Below are 25116 nucleotides of genomic sequence, written 5' to 3'. Positions count from 1 at the left end.
AAACGCTGTAGATAGATAAAACTCAGTACAAAAGCTTGATCAACATAATTAGGGGAAAAAATGAAAATGAATAATACAAATTACTTCAGCTATTATGCTTTAACACTTGTTTGGAAAAATACATTGAAGAAAGTGCAAAATCACAGCAATGTCTGAAAAGACATTAAACAGATTATTAGCTTAAAAATGTGTTTTGGGATAAGAAGCTTTTCAGATAACATTTCTACAGTTTGTTACTAAACAAGCATCTGTGCAAGAATCTGATTTTGCAAGAACATATCAAAGTGCTTTATGTTAATATTTGAGTGGGCACATCGTTTTAATTCTATTTGATTCTGTTTCCTGTGACTGATATGCTTCCACTTTCTTAAAACCATTATTACATTTGGTGATTTACCAGATATATTTGGTATCAGATACCTTCACATGCCCCTTCTGTGACTGTGAATGTATGGCCTTTTAATAACATTTAGGTACCTCTTAAGGTATCCACCTCCTCTTAAGGAGTTGAGACATTTGATTTTCAACAGTTTCTATGGCTACTGTCAGATTAAGCAGTGTTTTTCACCTTGGGTGTAAAATAAACAAGGGAGGAAGCTGTGGTTTCGCTAGGCAAGCACAGCACCTTGCAGGTGGGTTTAGTTTTTGTTTCCTGTAAGAATATTCAATAACTTCAAGCCCTCTGGTTCTTATAATTAATGACTGTGCTCAGTACACAATTAATTCCTCCTATTGAGGAGGGAGTTTCATTATTAATGCTGTTGCTGTGAGTGTGTGATTTTTCTCCTGTGTCAGTGCCAGAATCTTTGTAGTAGGCTGGTAGGTCACAAAAAACAGTTGACAGGCTAATTCTCTGAGCTCATGAGAACCAACTCTTGCTAAACAAATCTCATTCAGATGGTTATAGTCAATTACATACTGTTTCTATTTGACTTGTTTCTCATGCTGTCACGTCAAGGGGGAAAAAATATTTCCTTCTCACGCTTAGCATTGGTAAAGTTGGGCCATACCAGATACATAGGACAAGGTCTCTCTTTTAGTGACTGAGTAGCAGCAATTATTTATATGATTAAAAAATCATAATTGTTGTTGAGTTATGTAAGTGTCTGTACTGGTAGATGATATATTAAATATCCACCTATTTGTCTTTTTTAAATCTGAGAACCACAATAGAGAAAAGGTAACTTGTGAATCATAAAAATTGGGTTGTACACTGAGTTTTTTAATGAATAAAGCAAAGGGAAAAAACCCAGTAATCCTGAAACTTGCAAACTGACAAGTTTCATACAATAAACCCATTTGGGACACTCCCAGGAACCAGACTAACTGCATGCCTAGAACATCCTTGCCCTACCTGAAACCCTTTTGCCTGGTTAACATCGAGATGGTTTCTCCTAGATGCTTTTCCTGGTCCCCTTAGATTGGATTTGTTGCAAGTGTCAAGTAGTCCCATTGTATCCTGTGTATAACACTTTCATAGCAATTACTCACTATACATATATCTCTGTGGCAGGCAGAATAAGACACACCCATTTCCCCCAAGGTGTCCATATGCTAATTCCCCATATCTGTGAATATGTATCTTACATGGCAAAAGGGACTTGGAAAATGTGATTAAAGTTAAGTGCCTTGAGATAGGGAGATTTTTCTGATTATCCAGGTAGGTCCAATGGAGTTACATGGTCAGAAAGATGCAGAGACACAACACAATGTAGCTGGCTTTAAAGATGGAGGACTATGAGTCAAGAAATGCAGTGGCTTCTAGAAGCTGGGAATGGACCTCAGTTTACAGACATCAAGAAAACAGGGACCTTACAACTGCAAGAAAATGAATTCTGTCAACAACTTGGATTAGCAGAAAATGGATTATCCTGTAGAGCCTCCAGAAAGAAACATAGCCTGCTTTTAAGCCCACTGTTTTAACAGCACAAAATTCAGGCAAAGCCTATTCACATATATAAATTATTTTTTAATATTAATAATAACTGGAATGCTTTAGGATATATTTAGTAGATTTTACACCATAACCTAGAAAATTTTGGGGCTAACAATGCACTTCAGATTAGTATTGAGTCAACCAGGCATCTAGCTGTCTTGATCCCCTAAATGTATCTTTATTCTTGAAGTGGATAACACAATGGAAGTAAATTAATATGACTCGCGTTAACTAAAAATGAATACAAGTAAGGCTATAATTAGATGCATTATGTTTATCAACCAAATGGAATATTCAAAGACTTCAGTATATATAATAAAATGTAGATATTTCAAATTATTTCAGATTTTTTGTGATTTTATATCTCATTCAAAAAATATCTTTCTTAGGTTTCCATACCACCCAGACTAAAGCAAAGATCCCGAAGTGATGTAAGAAAAGAAAAATGAATCATTTGCTTCCTGTGTTACTGAATGAATAATTTATTTCATTTTATTTTTACCTTTTAGAAGAGATTGAAATTCTCTGCCTTTATCTTCACTGACTTTTCCTTCTAGGGAGGAGTAAGTGTTCCTTATGTCATTCACAGTCAAAGAAATATTGTCAATCTTGTTCTGCAGAAGAGTCAGTTTTATTGCCTGGTAGTTTACCTGGTCAGTCATTTTTTGCATCACTTCTGCATATAGAAGAAGAGAAAATTGAGACCATTAAAAAATATATTTTGACCCATAGTTTGTATCATATAATGGAGAAAAATTAAAACCCTTTCTTCTATCATCTGGAGCACAACAAGGATGCTCACTTTCACCACTGTTTTTCAACAAAGCACTAGAAGCTCTAGCTAGAGCAATCAGACAAGACAAAGAAATAAAGGCCATTCAAATTAGAAAGGAAGGGGTCAAAGCATCCTTGTTTGCAGATGATATGACCTTATATTTGGAAAAACCTGAAGACTCCACCAAAAAACTATTAGAATGGATAAATGAATTCAGTAAAATTGCAGAATACAAAACCAACATATGAAATTCAGTAGCATTTTTATATGCCAACAGTGAATAATCTGAGAAAGAAAAAAAGTAATCTCATTTACAGTAATCACACACAAAGTTAAATACATAAGAATTCAATTAACCAAAGAAGTGGAAGGTCACTATAATGAAAACTATAAAACACTAATGAAAGAAATTGAAGATATATCATGTTCATGGATAGGAAGAATAAATATTGTTAAAATGTCCATACTATCCAAAGTAACCTACAGATTCAATGCAATCCCTATCAAAACACTAATGACATTCTTCACAGAACTACAAAAAAAAAAAAAAAAAAAATCCTAAAATTTACATGGAACAACAAAAGACCCAGAATAACCAAAGTTTACCTAAGCAAAAAGAACAACTGAAGGAACAACTGGAGGAATCATACTACCTGACTTCAAATTATAATACAGAACTATAGTAACCAAAACAGCATGGTACTGGAATAAAAACAGACAAATAGAACAATGGAATAGAATAGAGAACCCAGAAACAAATCCACATATCTACAGTGAGCTCATTTTCAAGAAAGGTGCCAAGAACAAACACTGGGGAAAAGACAATCTCTTTAATAAATGGTGCTGGGGAAATTGGATGTCCATATGCAGAAGAATGACTCTAGACCTCTATCTCTTGCCATGCACAAAAATCAAATAAAAAAGGATTAACTATTTAAGTCTAAGACCTCAAAACATGAAACTCCTACAAGAAAACATTGGAGAAAGTCTCTAAGACATTGGTCTGCGCAAAAATTTCTTGAGTAATACCCCACAACCACAGACACTCAAAGCAAAAATGGACAAATGGGATCACATCAAGTTTAAAAGCTTCTGCACAGCAAAGGAAACAACCAACAGAGTCAAGACACAACCCACAGAATGAGAGAAAATCCTTGCAAACCACTCATCTGACAAGGGACTAAATAATCAACATATATATGAAGGTCAAACAACCCTATAGGAAAATATCTGATAATCCAATCAAAAAATGGGCAAAAGATTTGAATAGACATTTTTCAAAAGAAGACACACAAATGGCAGACAGGCATATAAAAAGGTGCTTAGCATAACTGATCATCAGAGAAACTCAAACCAAAACTACTATGTGATATCACCTCACCTCAGTTAAAATGACTTATATCCAAAAGATAGGAAATAACAAATGCTGACCAGGATGTGGAGAAAAGGGAACTGCCATATCCTGTTCATAGGAATGGAAATCAGTACAACCATTATGGAGAAGAGTTTGGAAGTTCCTCAAAAACTAAAAAAAGAGATACCATATGATCTAGCAATCCCACTGCTAGGTAAATACACAAAAGAAAGGAAATCAGTATATCCAAGAGGTATCCACACTCCCATGTATATTGCAGCACTATTCGCAATAGCCAAGATATGGAAGAAACATATGTGACCATCAACAGATGAATGGATAATGAAAATGTGGTATATATGCACAATGGAGTATTATTCAGCCATAAAAAACAAAGCAACAACATGGATGGAACTGGAGATCATTATGCTAAGGGAAATAAGCCAGGAACAGAAAGACAAATATCACATGTTCTCACATATTTGTGGGATCTAAACATCAAAACAATTGAACTCAAGGAGATAAAGAGTAGAAGGATGGTTATCAGAGGCTGGGAAGGATAATGGCTGATTGGAGAGTGGTCCATCTCCCAGGTGCAAGTGATTCCCCTGCCTCAGCCTCCCAAGTAGCTGGGACTACAGGTGTGTACCACCACATGCAGCTAATTTAGTAGAGACGGGATTTCAGGATATTGGCCAGGATGTTCTTGATCTCCTGACCTTGTGATCGACCCGCCTTGGCCTCCCAAAGTGCTGGGATTACAGGTGTGAGCCACCACACCCAGCCTAAAACCATTTAAATGTTTAATTAAAAATTAAATATATATGTGTGTATATATATGTATTTTTAAAAAATATATAAATAAAAATTTGTTTTTTATTTGGGTATAAAAATTTTGTTAGAGGCTGGGCAAAGTGGCTCACAGCTGTAGTCCTAGCACTTTGGGAGGCTGAGGCAGGTGGACTGCTTTGGCCCAGAGATTCAAGACTAGCCTGGGCAACATGGCTAAACCTCATCTCTACAAAGAAAAAAAAAAATTAACCAGGCTTGGTGGCACACGCCTGTAGTCCCAGCTGTTTGGGCACCTGAGGCAGGAGGACTGGTTGAGCTCTGGAGATGAAGGCTGCAGTGATGCATGATCACTCCACTGTACTCCTGCCTGGGTGACACAGAGAGACCCTATCTCTAAAAAAAAATTAAGTAAATAAATAAATAAATAAAAATAAAAAAGAATAGCAAAAGAAAGAATGAATAAGACCTACTATTTAATAGCACAATGTTGTGACTATAGTCAATAATAATTTAATTGTACATTTTAAAATAACTAAGAGAATATAATTGGATTGTTTGTAACCGAAAGGATAAATGCTTGAGGGGCTGGATACCTCATTCTGAATTATGTGATTATTACACATTGTGTACCTGTATCAAAACAATATATACACCTACTATGTACCCACAAAAATTAAGAATTAATTATATGTATTTAAAACCACTTAATTTTTTATTTTTTGTTTTTTATTTTTGAGACCGAGTCTCGCTCTGTCGCCAGGCCGTAGTGCAGTAGCATGCTCTCGGCTCACTGCAATCTCTGCCTCCCGGGTTCAAGAGATTCTCCTGCCTCAGCCTCCCAAGTAGCTGGGACTACAGGAGGGCACCACCATGCCTGGCTAACTTTTTTTATTTTAGTAGAGACAGGGTTTCACCATGTAGGCTAAGATGTTTTTCATCTTCTGACCTCATGATCCACCCCCCTCAGCCTCCCAAAGTGCTGGGATTATAGGCATGAGCTACTGTGCCTGGCCTAAAACCACTTAAACTTTTAATTAAAAATCAAATATATATATATACTTAAAATCACTTAAGTTTCATGATAGACTTGAAGGTAATTCAAATAAACTATGTTTGCACTAATACATTTGAAAATATAAGCCTATATTCATATAGCAAATGGCAACTTGAATGTTAAGACTAAGTGTAGAAATTTGTAAAAAGTATTATAATAGCTTCTTTTTCTAAAATGTTTTAACTTTTCTCAGAATTTTCTGTTTTAAAAAAATTATTTCAAAGAATTACTGTTACACTCTCAAAAAGAAACAAAGGGACAGAAAACCAAAATAACTTGCTCGCAGTTACAGAGCTGATGGCTCATCTTCTGCTTCCAAATTCAATACCTCAACATTAAAAATATGCAGCTGTATATATGTATGTCGTTGTAACTGTGTTCTGAGAATTTTATTGTTTACTGAGGTATTCATTAATCAAGGATAAAGAGACATATAATTTAGTTTAAATCACTTTATATAGCAATAACACTGTCTATCCCTTTACACATGTATTGCAGTAATTCAAGAATGTTATGGTCTTTTATAAAGATACTGAATTTCAATCCCTTAAAAAATTACAATACCATTATTAGGGGATATTCAGCTGCGTTCTTAAAGACAGCCCTTTAAGTCACATTTCTTAATTGAATGCCTTGTTTTGTATGCCTAGATCCATGCCAAACACAGTGAATAGATATTTTTAGCAGCAACCAACCTTATGTTTGTAAGAGCTAAAGTTTAGCTTAAAAGAAATGGCAAAAACTTAATTAGAAAGATGGAAAAACGTGACATGCCAGCTTTGGATCAGCAGGAGGTTCTTGCTGATTCTTAGTCATAATTTCGTTTCTTAGGGATCAACACCTGTTAAGCGATCTCTTCTCAATGAATGGAAGAGAGCCTTCTTAGATCCCTTAAAATAATACGTTGTTCCTTCCATGTCAAGGGTCTTCCATAATGGCACTCTTTGGAGAACGAAAGTTTGGTCTTGTTTTGGAAACCCGTGGTTTCCTTACAACCTAATATCATAGCATTTTTATTCCTTTTGTGTTTGCACACAAAGCTTCAATAATTATACATGGTCTTTTCAGTACCTATTACAACTTATCCACAATTTCTCCCAACATCCAGCACCAGTAGAAAAGGATTGAGAAGTATGCTAATGTGTCACCATCAATCATTTGACAGCTGAGAGATTTCTTGCTTAGAAGTTGTAATAAATAGCACTGGCAATAATTGGGTTAGAGATGATAGCAATTACAGTCTATGACCTGGGTCACCACAGTCTTGCTGCTGCTGCTGCTCAGCTACTCCTCTGCCAACAGCTGTATGACTTTCAGCCTGGTTGGTGTGTATCAAATGTTGCTGTTCCTGGGCTAAAATGAAGCAGAAAGAGAACAGAGACAGTTAAGCGCTGGGGCGGCCTCATTTTTTCCAGTCCTGAACAATAATGTGGCTGACATTCATTTTCCCGTGTACTGAAGCATGATGGTCGGGGATGATTGCAGAGTAAGCTGCTCCGCCCCCAACCACAGGGCAATGTGACACCACATTGGAGTGGGAAATGGAGGTCTCTAATTCTGCTTGGAAAAAAAATGAAATTATTCAGGCCTCCTTTCCATGAAAATGGATGGTAGTTTGCGGGAGCTGTATAAACTAGCAGGTGTATACTGCCTGCCTAATTGAGGGGATTTTAAAATCCGCTGTGTTAAAAGCTATAACGGTTTTATAAGTGGACTGCCACAAAGGCTGATTGTTTAACAAGGCAATTTCCAACTGATGTCTACTTGGATAACAGGGAGAGCTACAGGTTCCTTACTAAAATAAAAATAGCTATTTCATTAATAGTGCCACTTAAATGGATTGTTTCCAGATTTTTATAGTCTCAAACTGGACTAAAAATAAAAGTAAACTATTGTAGGCATATTTCAAGCAAATCAACTGGTAAAGTCAGTGAAATTTCATTAAATAGAAATTCTCGTAAAATAAATCAACTCTATTGAAGAATTTAACATGACTCAAGTAATATGTTAAATGGCAATATAGTTTTTCATTGGGGAAAACAGTTTAGAGAAATCAACTATTTAAAATATTGACAACAGGGCAGGTGTGGTGGCTAACGCCTGTAATCACAGCACTTTTGGGAGGCCGAGGCAGGTGGATCACTTGAGGTCAGACTTCAAGACCCACCTGGCCAACATAGTGAAAGCCCGTCTCTACTAAAAATACAAAATTAGTCTGGTGTGGTGGTGGGTGCTTGTAATTCCAGCTACTCAGGAGGCTGAGGCAGGAGAATCAATTAAACCCGGGAGGCAGAGGTTGCAGTGAGCCGAGATGGCACCACTGCACTCCAGCCTGGGGGATAGAGCAGGACTCTGCTAATAAATCAATCAATAAATAATTAAAATAAAAATAAATAAAATAAAATATTGAGACCATCAAATAATGTGGCTTTAATTTACAGACTTCTAATGAACAAATTTATCCATTAAAATCTGCATGTCAGACATGAGGAAACAAGTGTTTTGTGTCTGGCTGGGCTTCTTCCCATGTGAATTTATGAACCAATGAACTCTGCATCTCTGGCACATGTTAATTATGCTCCCTAAGCCATATGTGGCCGTGACTATAATACTTAAGCTTCTCTACTCCACAGGAAGTATATTTGACATTACTTTGAGTCTCTATTGTTAGATTGAATTTTGCATTGTTTTTCTTCAGGGCATTGAGCTAAATTAATGAATTTCCATTCATGTCCAATATTTTTGTTTTGATGCTGTTTCTTTTTGATTTTCATTTCCTCCACTGTATTCTATAAAGTCCTGTGTAATTGTTGACTTATCTGGTGGACAAAGGCAATCTGCAGCTTGGGAAAGAGTGTAATTATTTAGGGGATGGAGTGGGTGGGGAAAAGTGTAAATCTTCTTCTAAGACCTAGCAATAAGATTATTATAGTGTAAGTTTAAACTAATTCACATAGATACAACCATTTAATCATTGCATAAATTTTTAATCATGATTCCTTCTTAAATGGTGTAATAAGGCCTTTTATTCTGGCAGCTTAAATGTAAATCCATCCAAGAGTATAATTAGAGAGTAAAGCAATGGTTCTTAGACTGGGGTTCCTTAATCAGCAGTATGAGCATCACCTGGAAACTTTTGGCGGTAGAACTTCTAGAACCCCACCTTGGACCTACTAATTTAAATATGAGTGTTAAGGATACAAGCTTATAAGTATTTATAGCAGTAAGAACAGGTGAATTTAACAGGGTGAACAATGATCTTTTCATTTATTTGCTGCTTACATTTTTGGCTAGATCATAGGAACAAAAAGAGCTGGTGCATTTGAAGGTAGTACCATTACTCAGTAGGCTGTGGATACTTTGTTAGGAAGGGAAGCATAATTATATAAACAAAGATAATATTGTTTTGTGGTATACAAACAAGGTTACTCTTCAAATTTCCTTTTCTATCATTAACTTTTATTATAACACGTATTTCTTTACATCCCATTAGAAACTTTTTTTTCTCATGGATGGAAATCAGAAGTTCCTGTATACTTTGAAACATTAAGTGTCCATGTTCTTTTCACTCCCTCACCTGAGATTCTCATTCAGTAGATCTATTTTGGGGAATGGGATATGTGCGTATTAAAAAACAAAACAAAACAAAAGAAAAAACTCTACGGGTGATTTCTATGTATGGCCCTGGTTAGGAACACTAATTTAGAACAAATTCCTAAGCTTTCTACTTCTAAGAGGGAAATTCATTGTTATAATGCAGAAAATACTAGATATATTAATACTAAAATTGCAATCCAGAAATCAATCTTCATAGACTTTTAAATAGCATTCCTGTTAATAACAAAGGCATGTGTTGAAGACATGATTTAATAAAGTTTAAGAAATGAAAACCTTGAGTCTCATACCATTCCTCAAAGAGTGAGTGAAGTGGGATGGGGGTGGAAGGTGCGTTTCACAGCTTCCTGATTTCCTCATGTAGACATTGCCATTCTTTCTATTGTTATAGCGCAAGATCCCTAAAGAGGCACTGCTAAGCATGGAAGCATATGAAGGGTGTTTGTGCTGCCTTCACAGCAATCAAATCTACAGCCCAATGACAATTTTAGAATGTCTCAGAAATAAAATCGCTTTCCACTCAAAAGCCAGACTGTTGCTCCTTACTCCCATGTAGCAACATTGCACATTCCCCAACTCCATGATTGTGTTTTGCCAGTATGTAGCAATGTGGTCGGCCAATTGTTAAAATATTGAAATATAATAAAGCCACAACTGTTGGCAAATATATAATGCTAAAGTCCAATAACTGACAAGCTGAGTTACACCAATTATAATATTAACTAATTACAAGTTAATCATGGATACATGATAAAGGATGTATTTTGTAGGATATGTGATGAATGGAATTCCTACTGTGGCAACATCTGAAAACTATTTTTCAAAATTAGCATTTTGTTGGACGGATGTCAGGCACTGCATAGATTCTGTGAAACAGTCAGTGTTTTAGTAGAATGAACAGTTTATCATTACTTATGATTTATGTATTTGCTAGAACTTCCAAATCGTTTGGTGCTCAATTTATTTTACTTATTAGTATGTGCTAATTGTTCTAAATGCATAGTTATTTGATAATTATAGTCCAGAAGTTTGTAGTAAATTATTGAAGATGCTGAAAAAGAAACAAAAGTTTAGCCAAATTTTAAAAGCATTTGTTTCAGGTATCATGAGTATGAATTTTTTGAATCTGAGAATAAAACAAAAATTGTATCATTTAGGAACCTAGTCGTAAATTAGGTAATGATACTGTGCCAAACTCAGTTAGTCTGGAACATCTTTTAATATGTACAACATCTAAATAATACCAAATAATTATAAAAAATAAATTCAATATTAAATAAATAAGCTACATTTCTGGAATGAAAATCAACTTGATTTTCAATATTGGTAGACTATTTTTTCTTGCTAGGTAAATGTTGGATTCAAACAATCATACAAATTTGTATAACATAGAAATAAAATTGCTAGACTCATTTTTCATCATAATGGCATTTACCCATTATGGTAAACATCATTTGCAATCATGAATCATGAAGAAGAAAATATTAAAGAATGTTATGAAATTAGTCTCATGAAATAAGTATTCTTAATAATAAAATTTTTCAATGAAATCAATTGAAGTAAAAAACTTTAAAAATACTTTATCAGATGTTAATAAAGTGCCCATAAAATAAATAAAATATTTAGAAAAAATCAGAATTTTAAATTATTTATTTTTTAAAATAATAAGAGCATAAAAATAATAGAGCATTTTAGAAAAGAAAAATATTATAGAATTTACCTAATATAATAATTCTGATCTAGGAATATCATTACAAATCAGTTTTATGATACTGCTTTTTGTAAGACAACTTCTTAGAAAACTTAAAAGTCAACTTCATAAAATATAAAAGTATTATTAATGAAACTTGAATTCTTTCATATACAAGTATTTTCATAATTTTACTAAAATGTAAAAATCAAGAATTTTAAAGCAGTTAATTTTTTTAATCTCAGTAAATTAGAAGGAAAAGTATCTTTAATACTACATTAGTAATGTAGTAATACATATTAACACTCGAGAAAGGAATTTTCCACGAAATTTGTGTATGTGAAAATTTATTTATTTAGATAGGTGAAGCCAGTGCAATAATAGTGAAAAAGTAAACCAGGAATTCCAGGCAAAATTTTAGATAGACTTCTGTTTTTTTTTTAAATTTTGTCACTCTAAGTTATTGTATTCAAATATTTCTGACTGAAAGTATAATGTGTTATCAAGTAAATACTTGAAATCTTTTCTAGATGAATTTCACACTTACTACTATATATCAAATAGAGAAGAGACAATAAAAATAGACTAGAGGGAGAGAGAAAGATGGAAAGACAGAAGGAAAGCAAGAGTATATGCTAAAAATTAAAATAATAAAAATTGGAAGAATATTTGGACTTCAAAGATAGCCTGTGATGTTACAGCTAAAAAGGCATTTTTTAAATTACATCAAGCCCTACGAATTCACTTTCATATAAATTGTGAAATTTAACATTTGGAAAATAGACTTTTTAAAAAAAGAACTGATTTTCAGAGATGACACACTAACAGAAATGCCAATCCTTTTTCAGCTTTACAAGAAAAGAAAATTCCCCTTGTTAAACTGGAGACAATTAAAAAAACTGATCAAAGATAGTATAGATATAAAGATTTCATGTATTCTGTAAATATACATTTGAAACATATATATTCTATTTTAAATGAATATATATTAATTGAAATATATAGATGTACATATACTATTTGAAACAAAAATTAGTAAAAGACCAATTATATAAAGAAAAGATTTTCTAATAAATTGTTTGAAAATAAAATTTATATGACAAAACTAAAAAAATGCAATAAATATTCCTTGATTTATGCTGCCAGATGAATTTAACCTAATGACATTTACAAAGCTCTATAAACTAATTAAATAGGATATTTATATAAGAATTTTCATGATTTAGTTAATAGTAAAGATAGTAAATTTCAAAAATACACACAGTATTCACGTGCTGATAAAAATTGAATGCAATCACTTTTTATTCAGGAAAGCCCAACAGATAATTCAGCAGGAGGATAATTTAACTGATGTTAATAGAAATTACAAACTTATTGAGACCTCATGTCACCCAGTTTCTCTAAATCTGATGGGTAAGTCATTAAAGGAGGTTGAGAGAGTTCCCTATATTAAATTATCTCTCTGACAAGGACATCATTTAGCTGGTATTATCCATGGCAAAAGACCACACCAATATAATTTGTAGAAATCAATAAATTGCTTAGAAATTATTAGAATGATACAAGTGATTTTTGGTATGATTTATCTTACTTTCTTACTTGGTCTGTAGTTTTAGATTGTGTTATACACAATGCTTTAATTTAAGAAAATAAAAAGTAATGCATTCTTAATTTTTGATTTATATACAATATTGACTGTGACTGCTGCCCCTTCCCAACAATTATCATAATCAAAAGGCAGATTGGTTTGGGTGCTCACGATCCTGAAGTGGAGAGATCTCAATACAAATCACAAAAGCATTTTACACAGGATTTATTTCCGGGGTTCAAAATACTTTGGTAAAGCTTTATTATAAATAGTGACATGTTATTTTAAGTTGCATTTTATAATGGAATTTTAGTCAGTTCTTTTCATTTTACTTCTTACAAAGTATTACATGCTGCATATTTAATATGAAGATTATAACATAATGTTTTACTTAACATCCTTCAAGGACTGGGAAGCAAGGGCAAGGTCTCTCTCTCTCTCTCTCTCTCTCTCTCTCTCTCTCACACACACACACACACACACACACACAAGGATGCGTTGGCGGTATTTTAACTCTTCTAGGATCCTATTTGAGATTTCAGTAGGAGCACTTCATCAATATATAGTTCCTTCTGTGTACCCAGTCTAGGAAAGATCCTGAATGCTCAAGAAATAAAAATTTACCTAGGTGAGAGGTAAAGTGTCAAGAATAGAAAAGAGGCAAATGAAGAGCATCAAAGTTTAATTTTCTATTGACCTGAGGGTCAAAAGATTTTGAGATATATATCTTTCATGTGATCTTGAAAAATGCTATTACATTAAAAGAGGGAATAGACAGTGATATGTGGGAGATAATCAATATATTGAAAATAGTAACCAAAAACATGAGAAAAATCTTTAAAATCAGTGACAAGAGGGAGAGGAGAGAGTAAATTAAAAAGTTGTCAGATAGAAAAAAAAAGCAATTGAAAGAGATAAAAAAACATATATAGAGGTATCAAGTAAAAATCTAGTTTTCCTGTACACTAAAATTTGATGATTCATTCCTCAGTATATGAAAATAATATATGTAAAATGAGAGAAATTAAGCTTTTTTCATATTTTATAGTTTCAAGATCATTAATTTGAAAGAAAATGTGATTATGAAGTATTTTATAGTATTAAATTCCAAAAATTAATGTAATTGTATGTATATATGTGCATGTTCATAAAGCTTCCCATTTGCTCTTAGCAATATTGTTAAACCCTTTTTTTTTTTTAGAGTCTAAGTGAGAAAACTGTACTCCTGAATAAAAGAAACAACTATTAAGTATCACACAAAGATCCTTGAGATCCAATTGTCACATGAATCTCTTTGCTCCGGAATTCATTAGATGGAGTCCCTGCCAAGGCTGTTGAAAACTTGAAATGCCTGTTTTACAAATTCAAGAGTTTATGTTATCTTTCCCTACCTCTGTTTATTGACTGGAGTTCAATACTTCCATTCATCCCAATTTATTACACGGGATTTAACCAGCCACAGCAAAGAGCTGATAGGATCTCCAACAGTGGAGTCAGTTACTCTCCTGTGATAAAGAGCCTCGTTGATTGATGCTCTTTTGTTTTTTCATTTAGCAATCTTTCTGTCTTCCCAAATGTATTCTCTACCACAAGGACTGCCACAGATTCTAGGTTTTCCAAGCAATCTATCTTTCACTTGACACAGATCTTTGCTTTGTTTCTTACAGGACAGATTTCTAAGTTTCTTTTTCTTGTTCCCTTCTAAGCGATAAGCACAGGGACAGAGGACATTTATTTCAGTCAACTAAATTTGTAAAGATGTTTGTGCACTTCAGATTTTTTTTAAATGCAATATATTTTTTAAGTTGGATTCCTTTTTGCTTTTCTCCCAGCACAATTATTCTCTTTTTTATCCCCTTGCAATGGAAGCCCTGACCTTGATGGATCAAGGACTTACAGAAGTAAGGTCTGCAAGTGTCTACAGCAGGAGCAACAGCTTCCTTACTAGATCCTTTTTTTTTTTTAATTAGACGGGTTTTATTTGCATTATTTTGTAGTTGTTTTCCTTTCAGGCCTTTCAACCATATGGAGGAAGTCATTAATGGCAACTCAGTAATGAGGATGTTTGCTCTCTCCCACTCAGAACCAGAAAACCTTCCTGTGTGGCTTGAGGAGACAGATTTCCAGCTGATCCATCAATATCAAGTGAATACTGGCATGGTGAATGTTCGGTGTACATATTAAGCTTTACTGAGATTTACTAGTTAAATTGAAGCAGGCAGTTTGGTGCAACAACCACTTATGGTACACAGTGTTCTTCACTAAATGCATCATAATTTTATTGTGAAAGATGCTTAGAGGAGGTAATGTTCTTTCTCAAAGAAGAAAGCATTTGCTACTGCTGGGAAGAAAGACATGCAAAACTACAGTGAATGCATTTTACAATCCTCCTGCTGGAGGAGCCCCATATTCAAATGTTAGTTACAGCAGCTCTTATATAATTTATTGCATGATTTCACAGCATTTGTAAAACCAAATATTTGTTATATATTCATAACATATGGTAGGGGCCAGTTTATTTCAGCACTTGTACATGCTCACATTTTGTCAGCATTCATAATATCTGTAGTACAAAACAGAATGTTATAAGATACCTTTTTTCTATAAAGGATCTGATGATTAAAGCCACTGTATTTTTAAAAACAGATTTGCAAAGAAGTTTTCTTCGTCCTCTGTAATCTAACATTATTTGTATTTAAATCATTGCCCTTTGTGTCATTAAAGTAAGTCACGCTTTCCTTGTTCCACTTCAGAATATTTTAGAGACATCTACTGGAAAAGAGCATTATTGCAAATTTTATAAAACAGGTTTAAGTGTATGTTACTGCTGACTTTTTGAAAAGTATCTTGAATACCATATCACAAAATTAGGTCCTTTCTAAAGGCAAAACCCCTGTGCAAACTGTCTTTGATGACTCATTCCTCACTATGTACAAATATATATATTTAAAATAAGAAAATGACATAACAAACGAAAACATACCAGAACTATAACTTTGATGTTGGACTTAAAGCTCCTTTTTTCCCCCATATAAGATTCTATTCATTTAGATCTTTTAAATTGGTTTCCTTTTGATAATATGATGAACATTTTTATAAGGTAATCTAGAACTGTGGCTACCAGTATTTTGATTATCTGAGTTGCAGCTGAAGTACATGTGTAGCAGATTAGCATACTGTGGAATAAAGAGAGAATCACCCATGGATTCTGAGTCACCACATCTCTTTCTAACAGTTTCAAGATGGATTTATATCCCCAAAGAAATAGAAAGAAGGTTATAAAAGAAAGAAATGGAAAGAAGGGTACAAAAGTGGAGGAGAAGAAGTAAAAAAGAGTACAGTTGCAAATAGCTCCAATTTATTCCTGAACTGGTGATATTTCTTGCATATTTACAAGATCTTCCTACTGCAATTTGGTTAGCTATTAGAAGGGAAAGTGTGCAAACAGCCCCCCAGGAGAGAAATAATGAAGGTTCAAGGGACAAAGGGACACAGTAGTTCCTAATACAACTAGTGCATCAATTGCACTAATAGAAAATTCAGTTATTGAAAATACAACTGCACTAAAAGTGAAAAGTAGAATGGTCAAAGTATACTAGGGAGCAACAGGGGGTTCTTTTGGAATCAAAGCTATATTAGAATTGGTTGTATGACAACATGACACAATATGCACATCTGCCATTGGAACATTATTCCCATTGTAGATTTCCATAGAAAAGAGGCCTTTCAATAACAGCTTAATCAATCAGCAGATACCTGAATTATGAGTGGTTCCAATTACACTGTTATGACAGAAGGTCATAATCAGAACTGTTCTGGTATATTTTTTGTCACTGGAAATCAATACAATGATTTGTAAATCTAGTATAAAACCTATCCACAGCTTACTTCCAATTAGGATATAAGGTGCCGTTAGACAATCCCTAAACTACTTGAACTCATAAATATTTCATATCATACTTTGAAAAATGAGAACGGCAGGACACAATCTGTATTTGAAACTGTCAATTAGTCTTTGTTTCTTGTGTCTATATTTACAGGGATATTCTGGTGTTTTTTTCTTCTTACATGTATGTGGTTCACCATAGTGATAAAGAATTGATTCCTAAGTATAAAAGGCTGAAACACAGAGCAACAGCAGTTCTCATCAACTAGAGTCCATGACATTGTTTCATCTGTAGATTTTTTCCCTCCCATGTGTCTACCAATAGGATGTGTGATAACATCCTAAATTTCTAGAAATGTGCTCTGCAAACAAACACTTGAATCACCAAGAAATAATGATGGAATTAATAATCTCATGATATCCTTCCTTGTAGAAGAAAATAAATACAGATTTCAGAAACAGAATTCTAAATACTATTCAGAACTTTTAACCACTCACCAACTCTAGACACAAATATGTTTTACCATTATGAGTATATTCGTGTACTTCATGGAAATCAGAAATCAGGGCCATATTTGGGCCTTTTTAGAATATGCTAAATTCTTTATTTCCAAATATTTTCAGCAAAGATTACATTTTATTTAAAAGTTTATTTTGCCTGGTTATAAATGCAGTGCACATTCATTCTATAGTCTAAAAATAAACTGAACTTTTATAACATCTTCGAAATTCAGGCCAGACCCAGAATAAATAGCATTATGGTGAAATATGCCTGCAGATTCTCATTGTATGGACTAGTAAAACCATAAATGATATCCCTAACTAAAATGCAGGATTCCTAGAGCTTTTGTATTATAATTTGCTTTTTCTTAATGTAAGTCATAATGGTTTATCCACACTTATATTAATTTTTAATCACAGTCTCTTACACTGTTGATTGAATTCCCCACCACTGCTAATGGCCTTTCTTGTAATATTCATTCACTTAAAATATGTATGCTGATGCCATATCTTATTTTTCAAAGGAAACCTGTTTAATGCCAAAAGCAAAATAATAGTCACATGGCTATTAGGCCACAGCGGGTTACCATGTGTTTGATCAGCCTTGCCACCAGAAAGTCCTTAAAACCTCGGTTGAAAAAAAAATAGCTCCATTAGAATTTTGAAAAAGAGAGAATTATTCATGACATACTTTGTATGTCCTTTAATATTAAATTTCATTCATATGCACATTATTTCAAATAACTGAACTGGAACAAAATTAGAGAGTAGTCTTATTTTTATATTGAGTCACTTCTAATAATACTTTATTTAAAAATTGAAAATTAGCATTCCTGATATTTTAATAAGGCAGGCCTCTATAGCTTGTTGTTAAGAATAAGTAAGATCTTTCATCAGATTTCCATTTGCTCATCATATAAATCCAACATAAAAATGAGGGGAGAAATTAGAGAATAGCTTATGAGACTTCAGAGTGTTATAAAAGCTACCAAATTAGAAAGCTTAGAAAAGTAACAGTCCCAGGAATTTGGCTACATGTTAATTTACCTTGGTTCAAAGGGGGAAATATTATTCTTTTCTTCAATAGAATCAGTTTCTTATTGTTCAGAATTGTGATTACTAATATTAGAGTATACCTCTTAGCTGACATTTCGGCCCACTGTATCCAGGACAACACCTCCAATCCAACGAGGTGACAATTTTATGTTGCATCCTGTAGATAGGATTGGATATCTTCTGAGATCTAGAGAGTTGAGCAGTTGGGGGGAAATCAATTATTTGTTTCACATTAAATTATCAGTTGGAATAATAAATGTAAAGTTTTTGGGGAAATGCCTACAATATAACAAGCATTTATTTAGTATTAGCTGTTATAATCATAATATTCATTATCAATATTATTGCCTAACTTAAGTTTCTTTCAATACATTACAAAAAGCAGTAGTAGTTACGGTATTTGGTATTTTAAATTGATAGTTGTCATTGACTTTCTAAAGATATTATAGCTTTTCTCTTGATAATACTTTTAGCTAAATCAATGTTAAAACATATTTTCATTCCAATTTTAAAGTTATATGGAGATAATTTATTCTACTCCAATTCATATTATTTCCTATATTGTTATAATTAAAAAGATCTATATTTCCTCCAGATCAGTATCAAACAACTTGAAACAACTGGATATTCATGATCTAATTGAAATTTTGATAACCACTATCATTTTCCCATTGAATTTTTCATCATCAAAGTTTTGAAATTATACTACCTACTATTTTTGTCATATAGTATTTCTCTGAGAGAGACAGAGAAGGACAGAGAGAGAAAAGGGATGTAATATGAGGAAATTTTATTTCTAAGATGAAACCATAAAACAACAAAAGAGAAATAAGGAAACTATAGCAGTTCAACACAACAATCAACATAATTAGTGAATGCTACTAAATTCTGAGCTCCGTGTGTGTAACTGTAAGTCATAAGTACAATGTGACCATATTAATCTTACCCATGTGACTTTAATATTTAGTTACTATTTATCAAATGGGTCTGTAAAATGGGTACATACTATCTTGCTTAATTTTCATATTAGTTTATGATGAAGGCATTATTATTATCCTGATTTGCTGATGAGGAACCAAAAGAACAGAGAGATGAAATAACTGGCTCAAAGTCCCATATCTAAAAGGAGTAGAGCTGTGGGCTAGCCTCCCATGTTATTATCCTGGAGTTTGCCACGTACAACTATATGGAGACAACAGTCATCCACATGGGTAAACCCTCAACATGTGGAACAGTAACATTATAATAGACTGGCCTTTAGGGACTTGGGTTTCAGTTTCTGCTATAACATGACAGGTAACCGAGTATGTCTGAGGCTGTTTGTCAGTTGCAAAATGAGTTACAAGATCCTTTCCATTTGTGAAAGCATGCTAATCATTTGCCCTCATTTGTTTCACTAAATCTTTCTGTCTAGTGAAATATCATCCACAATCCCATAGTTAAAGCTAAGTAGGAAGTAAAGCAATTTGGAAAGGGACTCTATATAGAGTTTGTAAGGATGAGCTCAAGCAGTTAGTTGAACTATTGTTGGGGTCAATATTCCTGCTTTGGCAAATTGAGTATCTGTTGCATGTAGCTCAGACATAATAAAAGAAAAAGTAGCAATTATGACATAAGTATTAAAATAGCGAATGAATGGACCCACTCAGAAGGCATAAAAAAGATAAGATTCGAGAATAAAGATAAATACCGGTTTGTTTGAAGAAAAGAAAAAAAAAATAAAAAGAGCTCACCTTGAATCCAGAAGGGCAGAATGCTAGGGACTACTGTGGTCAGGTTTTCATTACTAAAGAATTAGCAATGCATTCTTTGTGTCTCATATTAGCAAGGACATTGTCACAAAGGGAGTAAGGGCTGAAAATAGAGTTCAGCTCTCCCAAATCCCTAAGATGTGCTTAGCTCTCTGGACCGTGAACCTTAGCTATTCCTCAAGGGACTGAGAAACACCTTGATTTTATGTATCCTTATTGTGCACTGTTCCAGATTGCCATGTGTCAGATTCATTGCCTGAGTTATTTGTATGACAATTTGCATAACATTAGCCATCATGGCCTGAATAACAATTTGAGTTTTTATTGCAGGCTCTTTGGAAACACCCCTAGCTGAGCTACTGTGACTATATTAATTCAGGAATTTATCAATTACTCAGCCCCATCTTTCAGGACAACAGCATAGATTTTTTTTACATGATAATCAAATGACATGGCTAATTACAATAGATACAAGAAGAAAAACTTCACTTAGCTGCTTTACCATGCATAATTGTAACTAGAAGCTCTTCTAATTTTAGAATATGAACCAAGTTATAAACTTGTCTCTGACCTAGCATGAAGAGAAAATAATAAATCTTCAAAATTGTGCATGAAATTCATAAGCAATTAAAGGACAGAACTGTTGACTTGCTATATAGTGAAAGTAATAGTGATAGTAAAAATAGAAATAAGCATGAGAATTAACATTTATTGAATGTTCACAAGGCACAAGGCACTAGGCTAAATATATTATTGCATGATCTCAAATGATTCTAAAAATGACCATATGAGGCAAATATTATTAGTGTCTGCATTTTCACTTACTGAAGCATAATGCGACGACTATCCCCTGACCCTGTTATCTATTATGTACCTTGGATGACTAACATTATATATTCCCAGCTATAATTTATTATGGTGCAAAAACAGTGGCTATTTTCAAGAACTATTACATACCTTTGAGGACAGGATCCACCGGTCCAGCCACAAGGTCCTCTCCCACCTGGGACATAAGTGACCTGGTTGTCCAATATCACTGTGGGAGATAACCTAGTGTGTACATAAGCACACCAATTCCTAAGGAAGATCATAATTGTTAGGGAAAAAAACTGTTGTCAAAAAGAATTCTTTTCATCAAAATTATTTTCACAGACAAACAACTATTTTTGCCATACTATAGATCAGAAACTTTGTAAGATTGCTATTTAGCTTTAAAATATTTAAATATAAGAGAAAATAACTTATTACTGCATTGCTGTACTCAGGAATTATAAGGAAACACTAACAAGATCAAAATAAAGAAAAGAATAAATCAAAGCTAAAATGAGAAACTTGCAGAGTACAGCTACAAGATAAATCAAAATGCAAGAATGCTCTTGTAGCAAGTATTAATATTAGTACTGAGATTAAAAAAAAACTCAGATCCGAGTCCATTACTTTAAAATATGTGCAGTAAAGCGTAAGTAAATAAGTAAATAAATGGTTTAAAAATCAAAAAAGAGGAGAAAGAACTGTTATTAGCTGCAGTGGATATGATTGTAACTGAACAAAATACAAAATGGTCTAGATGCAGATTATTATAATTAAAAAGAGAATTCAGCAATGTAATTAAATATAAATGTTTATGAGTTAATACAAGATTAATTTATATTAATTCAATCACAAAGTTAAGATCAGTTACATTTCTCTGTACCAACAACAAATTCAAAAAGACACTATTAACAATAGCAAAAAATAACAACAAGAATAATATACCTAAGAATAAATTCAGCAAAAGAAGTGTTAGCTTTAATACGTAAAAATTTTAAACTTTATTGAAAAACTTTAAAGAAAAAGCCAATGGATCATGTTAACTAATGAGAAACCCAATGCAAATATGTCAATTTTCCTCAAATTAATCTCCAAATTCTATGCATTTTCACAACAAGTCTTAGCTTGAGATAAGGAGTTAAATGAGCTTATACTATAATTTTTCACATAAAAAACTAAAAACTTAAATTTCAGAGAATTTTGCCCCTGGCTATATAAACTATCAGATTCACCTTTTTATGGAAAAAATTATAAATCTGGACAAGATGTATAAAGCCACAGTTTTCAGATGTTGGGCAGTAGACAATGCAGTGATATGATTCTTGAGGGAAAATACGTGATGTTAGCTCCACATTCAATCTAGTTTTGTGCCTGGGAAATTTTCAAACTGCAGAAGGATGGATTCCAGAAAAGACACCAAGTAAAGAAAATAGAGATCTGAGTTTGGGGATACTAGGGTGGTTAAAAAGTGTGGCAAAGATTAATAAAATGAGGGGGCCAGAGAGAAATATCATTTTAAAAGTCAATATATGGGTGCCCTTGAATCTTGGACTGAATACTATTTTGTGCTTGCAAACAACAAAATCCAGACACTGATAACATAGCATCCACAGTGCCCAGCATGAAAAGCAAACAAAACTAAATATGAGAAAAAGCAGCAAAATAGGACCAGTGTATGGAGTAAAAATCCAGTAAACAGAAAAAAAAAACAAGGATGACATAGATGTTGGAATTAGCAACCCATGACTTTAAAACAATTAACCATTAAATAGAACGAGAAGTATATAATATATGAATTGAAAATGGACTGGATGTGCTTAACTGAAGTCTGGACACTTCGGAAAGTAAGGCCAATAAACTCGAAGACAAGGAATAGAAACTGGCCAAACTGAAGTACAGAGAAAAAATTAAAAAACATAAATGAGCAAAACTGAAGTGGTCCTAAGATCAGGCAGAATAAACATGTGAAGAAAAAAAAGGAAAATTTTCTAAATGTGTTTTTTTAAAAAAAAAAAATCAACCCTCATATCTAAGAAGCTCAATGAATTCCAGGAGGATAAACACAAAGTAAAACCTCACTTAAGTACATCATACGCAAATTCCAGAAAACAACACATAAAAAGAAAAAAAAAAAAAGACACGTTAATTGCTTGATTTAATCATTCCACATTGTCATTCATCTAAGGCAGATAAATTGAGCTCCATAGAAGTTATTGTGTTCTTGTGAATGTGATGTTTAAAATTTCAGGCCCCTCAAAGAAGTAAGAAGACACGCTGGCACATGTTGTTAAATCACTGGTAACAGTTGAGGCAAAAATAACGTAAAACAAAGAACTGGAAAAAGCAAGAAATAAAAATAAAACGATTTGAAATTGAGAGGACTACAATAAAGGGATCTTTAAAAAATTAACTAGATTCCTCATGCAAATGCAATGAAGATCCTAATTATGAGACTGACTAACTTCAACAGAAGCACGATTAAATTGTCACATGAACATTCTCTGAATGACTGTGGAGGAGGGAGTGTGGGAGTGTGGGGCAGAAACAACACAAGGATCGCCGTCACTGCATGCTCAGGGCTTTGAAAAGAAAAAAATATATTCATTCTCTGTGAGGCAAAATGATAGTGTCACCTGGCAGAGGCCTTTTCAAATCCTAAATATTAAAACAATCGCATGACTAAAATAGTTGAGGAGGCAAAGGAGCAGATCAGCAGACTGCTCGTGGCCCAGCAATCTTTGATCCAGTGTAAATTGGAAGAACAATCCACAGCAAAAGAGCCCCTGGTGTGACTTGTAATTAGGTTTATGCTACCAATGAAATAAGCTCATTAAGGGATGTTAAAAATGTAAATATAATTTTAAAACCAAATTATCTGGAAATGTAGGTTTAAAAACAGAAAATGAAGAATGGTAAAATGGTGACGGGCAGTTTAAAGGAAAATGCAATGATCCCAGACAAACATTTTGCTTAAACCTAGTAATCCTTTCTATCTTTCTAGACAGATTATGGTGGATGGTGAGCAGTTACTTTGAAGTATTTAGTTTTCCAGGAGGTCAAAACCCTCCATCCAGCAGACCACATTTGGGATTCTCTTTCAGGGTAATAACTCTGTTGCTTTTGTGCAGCAACATGTACTGAAAAAAGCTTGTATTGATTCTTTGGATTTTTCAAGTTAATAGGTAAAAGGTTTGTTCTAGGGAAAAGCAGACATCTTTGGTTATGAGCAAAGGCCTAGCTTGTTGAACATATAAAACAGAGAAGGGAAAGGATTCTATTATGATTCCTAAAACTCAAAGACTTGTGGATAATGAACTAAGAGAAGGCGTCATAAATAAACAGTTTACTGTATTTTTGATTTTCACATTTTAGAAACCAAATCTTTCAGGAAACTAGTGAAAAGACTAATGTAAAAAACTTCCATTAATTGACTAAATAATGGTCCAGTCATACCAGTTCTTATCCTGAACTGAGTGAGAGGGGACTGAAGCAAAGAAGATGGCTTTAATTAATGACCGCACAGAACATTTTCCCAAGAAATAAAGGGATAATCTAAGAATTAACATTATTCAGTTATACTAGTCCTTAGAACCCAAATGAATAGATTGCTTGTCATCTAATTCAAAAGAAGCTACTTAGACTTTCATATTAATAAACTGTGGCTACAATAGTATGAAAATACCAAGTCCTGAGGACGTTCATTAGAAGTCAAGGTAAGCCAATAAAATCACCACCATAAACCAAGCCAATGGTGTATAATTTTCTTTGAGAAGCTGGAGAAGATTTTGTGTCTGGGGGAGACTTTATGGATTGAATGACCTTCGTTTCCCACCATCCCCATGAATGTAGAGATTTAAAGGGGAACAAGAGGAAAACAAAATAGGATAAGACAGACATACTGCTTCTGAAAATTAACATTCTCTCAAAGAAATAGGATTATCAGGTGACTCTAGTAATAAGCCCTCACACCTCACTTAATACCCACCCATGCCTCTCTGACTTGAGAAAGTATAAGATCACAAACCCACCCATACCTCTCTGACTTGAGAAAGTGTAAGATCTCAAACCCACCCATGCCTCTCTGACTTGAGAAAGTATAAGATCACAAATGTCCATTTCTTTACCTTGTACTTAAAGATGACTACAATTTGCAAATGACAGCATATGCATATAATAATGAATTCATATATGCCTCAGGGGAAGAACTAAGTCTCTGGTGGGACTTAATTTAGAGAGAACAATATTAATCCCTCATAAGAGAATAACATTCATATTATTCCTAATTTACCTCATGAAAAATACTATTGT

The 25116-nt window shown here is 33.5% G+C and overlaps 1 protein-coding gene across 2 annotated transcripts in view; it reads right to left on the bottom strand.

The window, feature by feature from the left end:
* Positions 1-25116, bottom strand: part of MMRN1 (multimerin 1) — a 75888-nt gene that overhangs the window by 24139 nt on the left and 26633 nt on the right. For both annotated transcript variants that reach the window (XM_011932660.1, XM_011932666.1), the window contains 4 exons: positions 20956-21075; positions 18328-18434; positions 7160-7264; positions 2439-2612 (listed from right to left, as the gene is read on the bottom strand). In XM_011932660.1, coding sequence (XP_011788050.1) covers positions 2439-2612; positions 7160-7264; positions 18328-18434; positions 20956-21075 — 506 coding nt within the window. The remainder of the gene's footprint in view (positions 1-2438; positions 2613-7159; positions 7265-18327; positions 18435-20955; positions 21076-25116) is intronic.

Source organism: Colobus angolensis, unplaced genomic scaffold (assembly GCF_000951035.1).
Source record: "Colobus angolensis palliatus isolate OR3802 unplaced genomic scaffold, Cang.pa_1.0 Scaffold123, whole genome shotgun sequence".
Taxonomy (NCBI): Eukaryota; Metazoa; Chordata; class Mammalia; order Primates; family Cercopithecidae; genus Colobus; species Colobus angolensis.
Note: the sequence above shows the minus strand (reverse complement) of the source record. Positions and strands in the feature narration are given on the sequence as shown.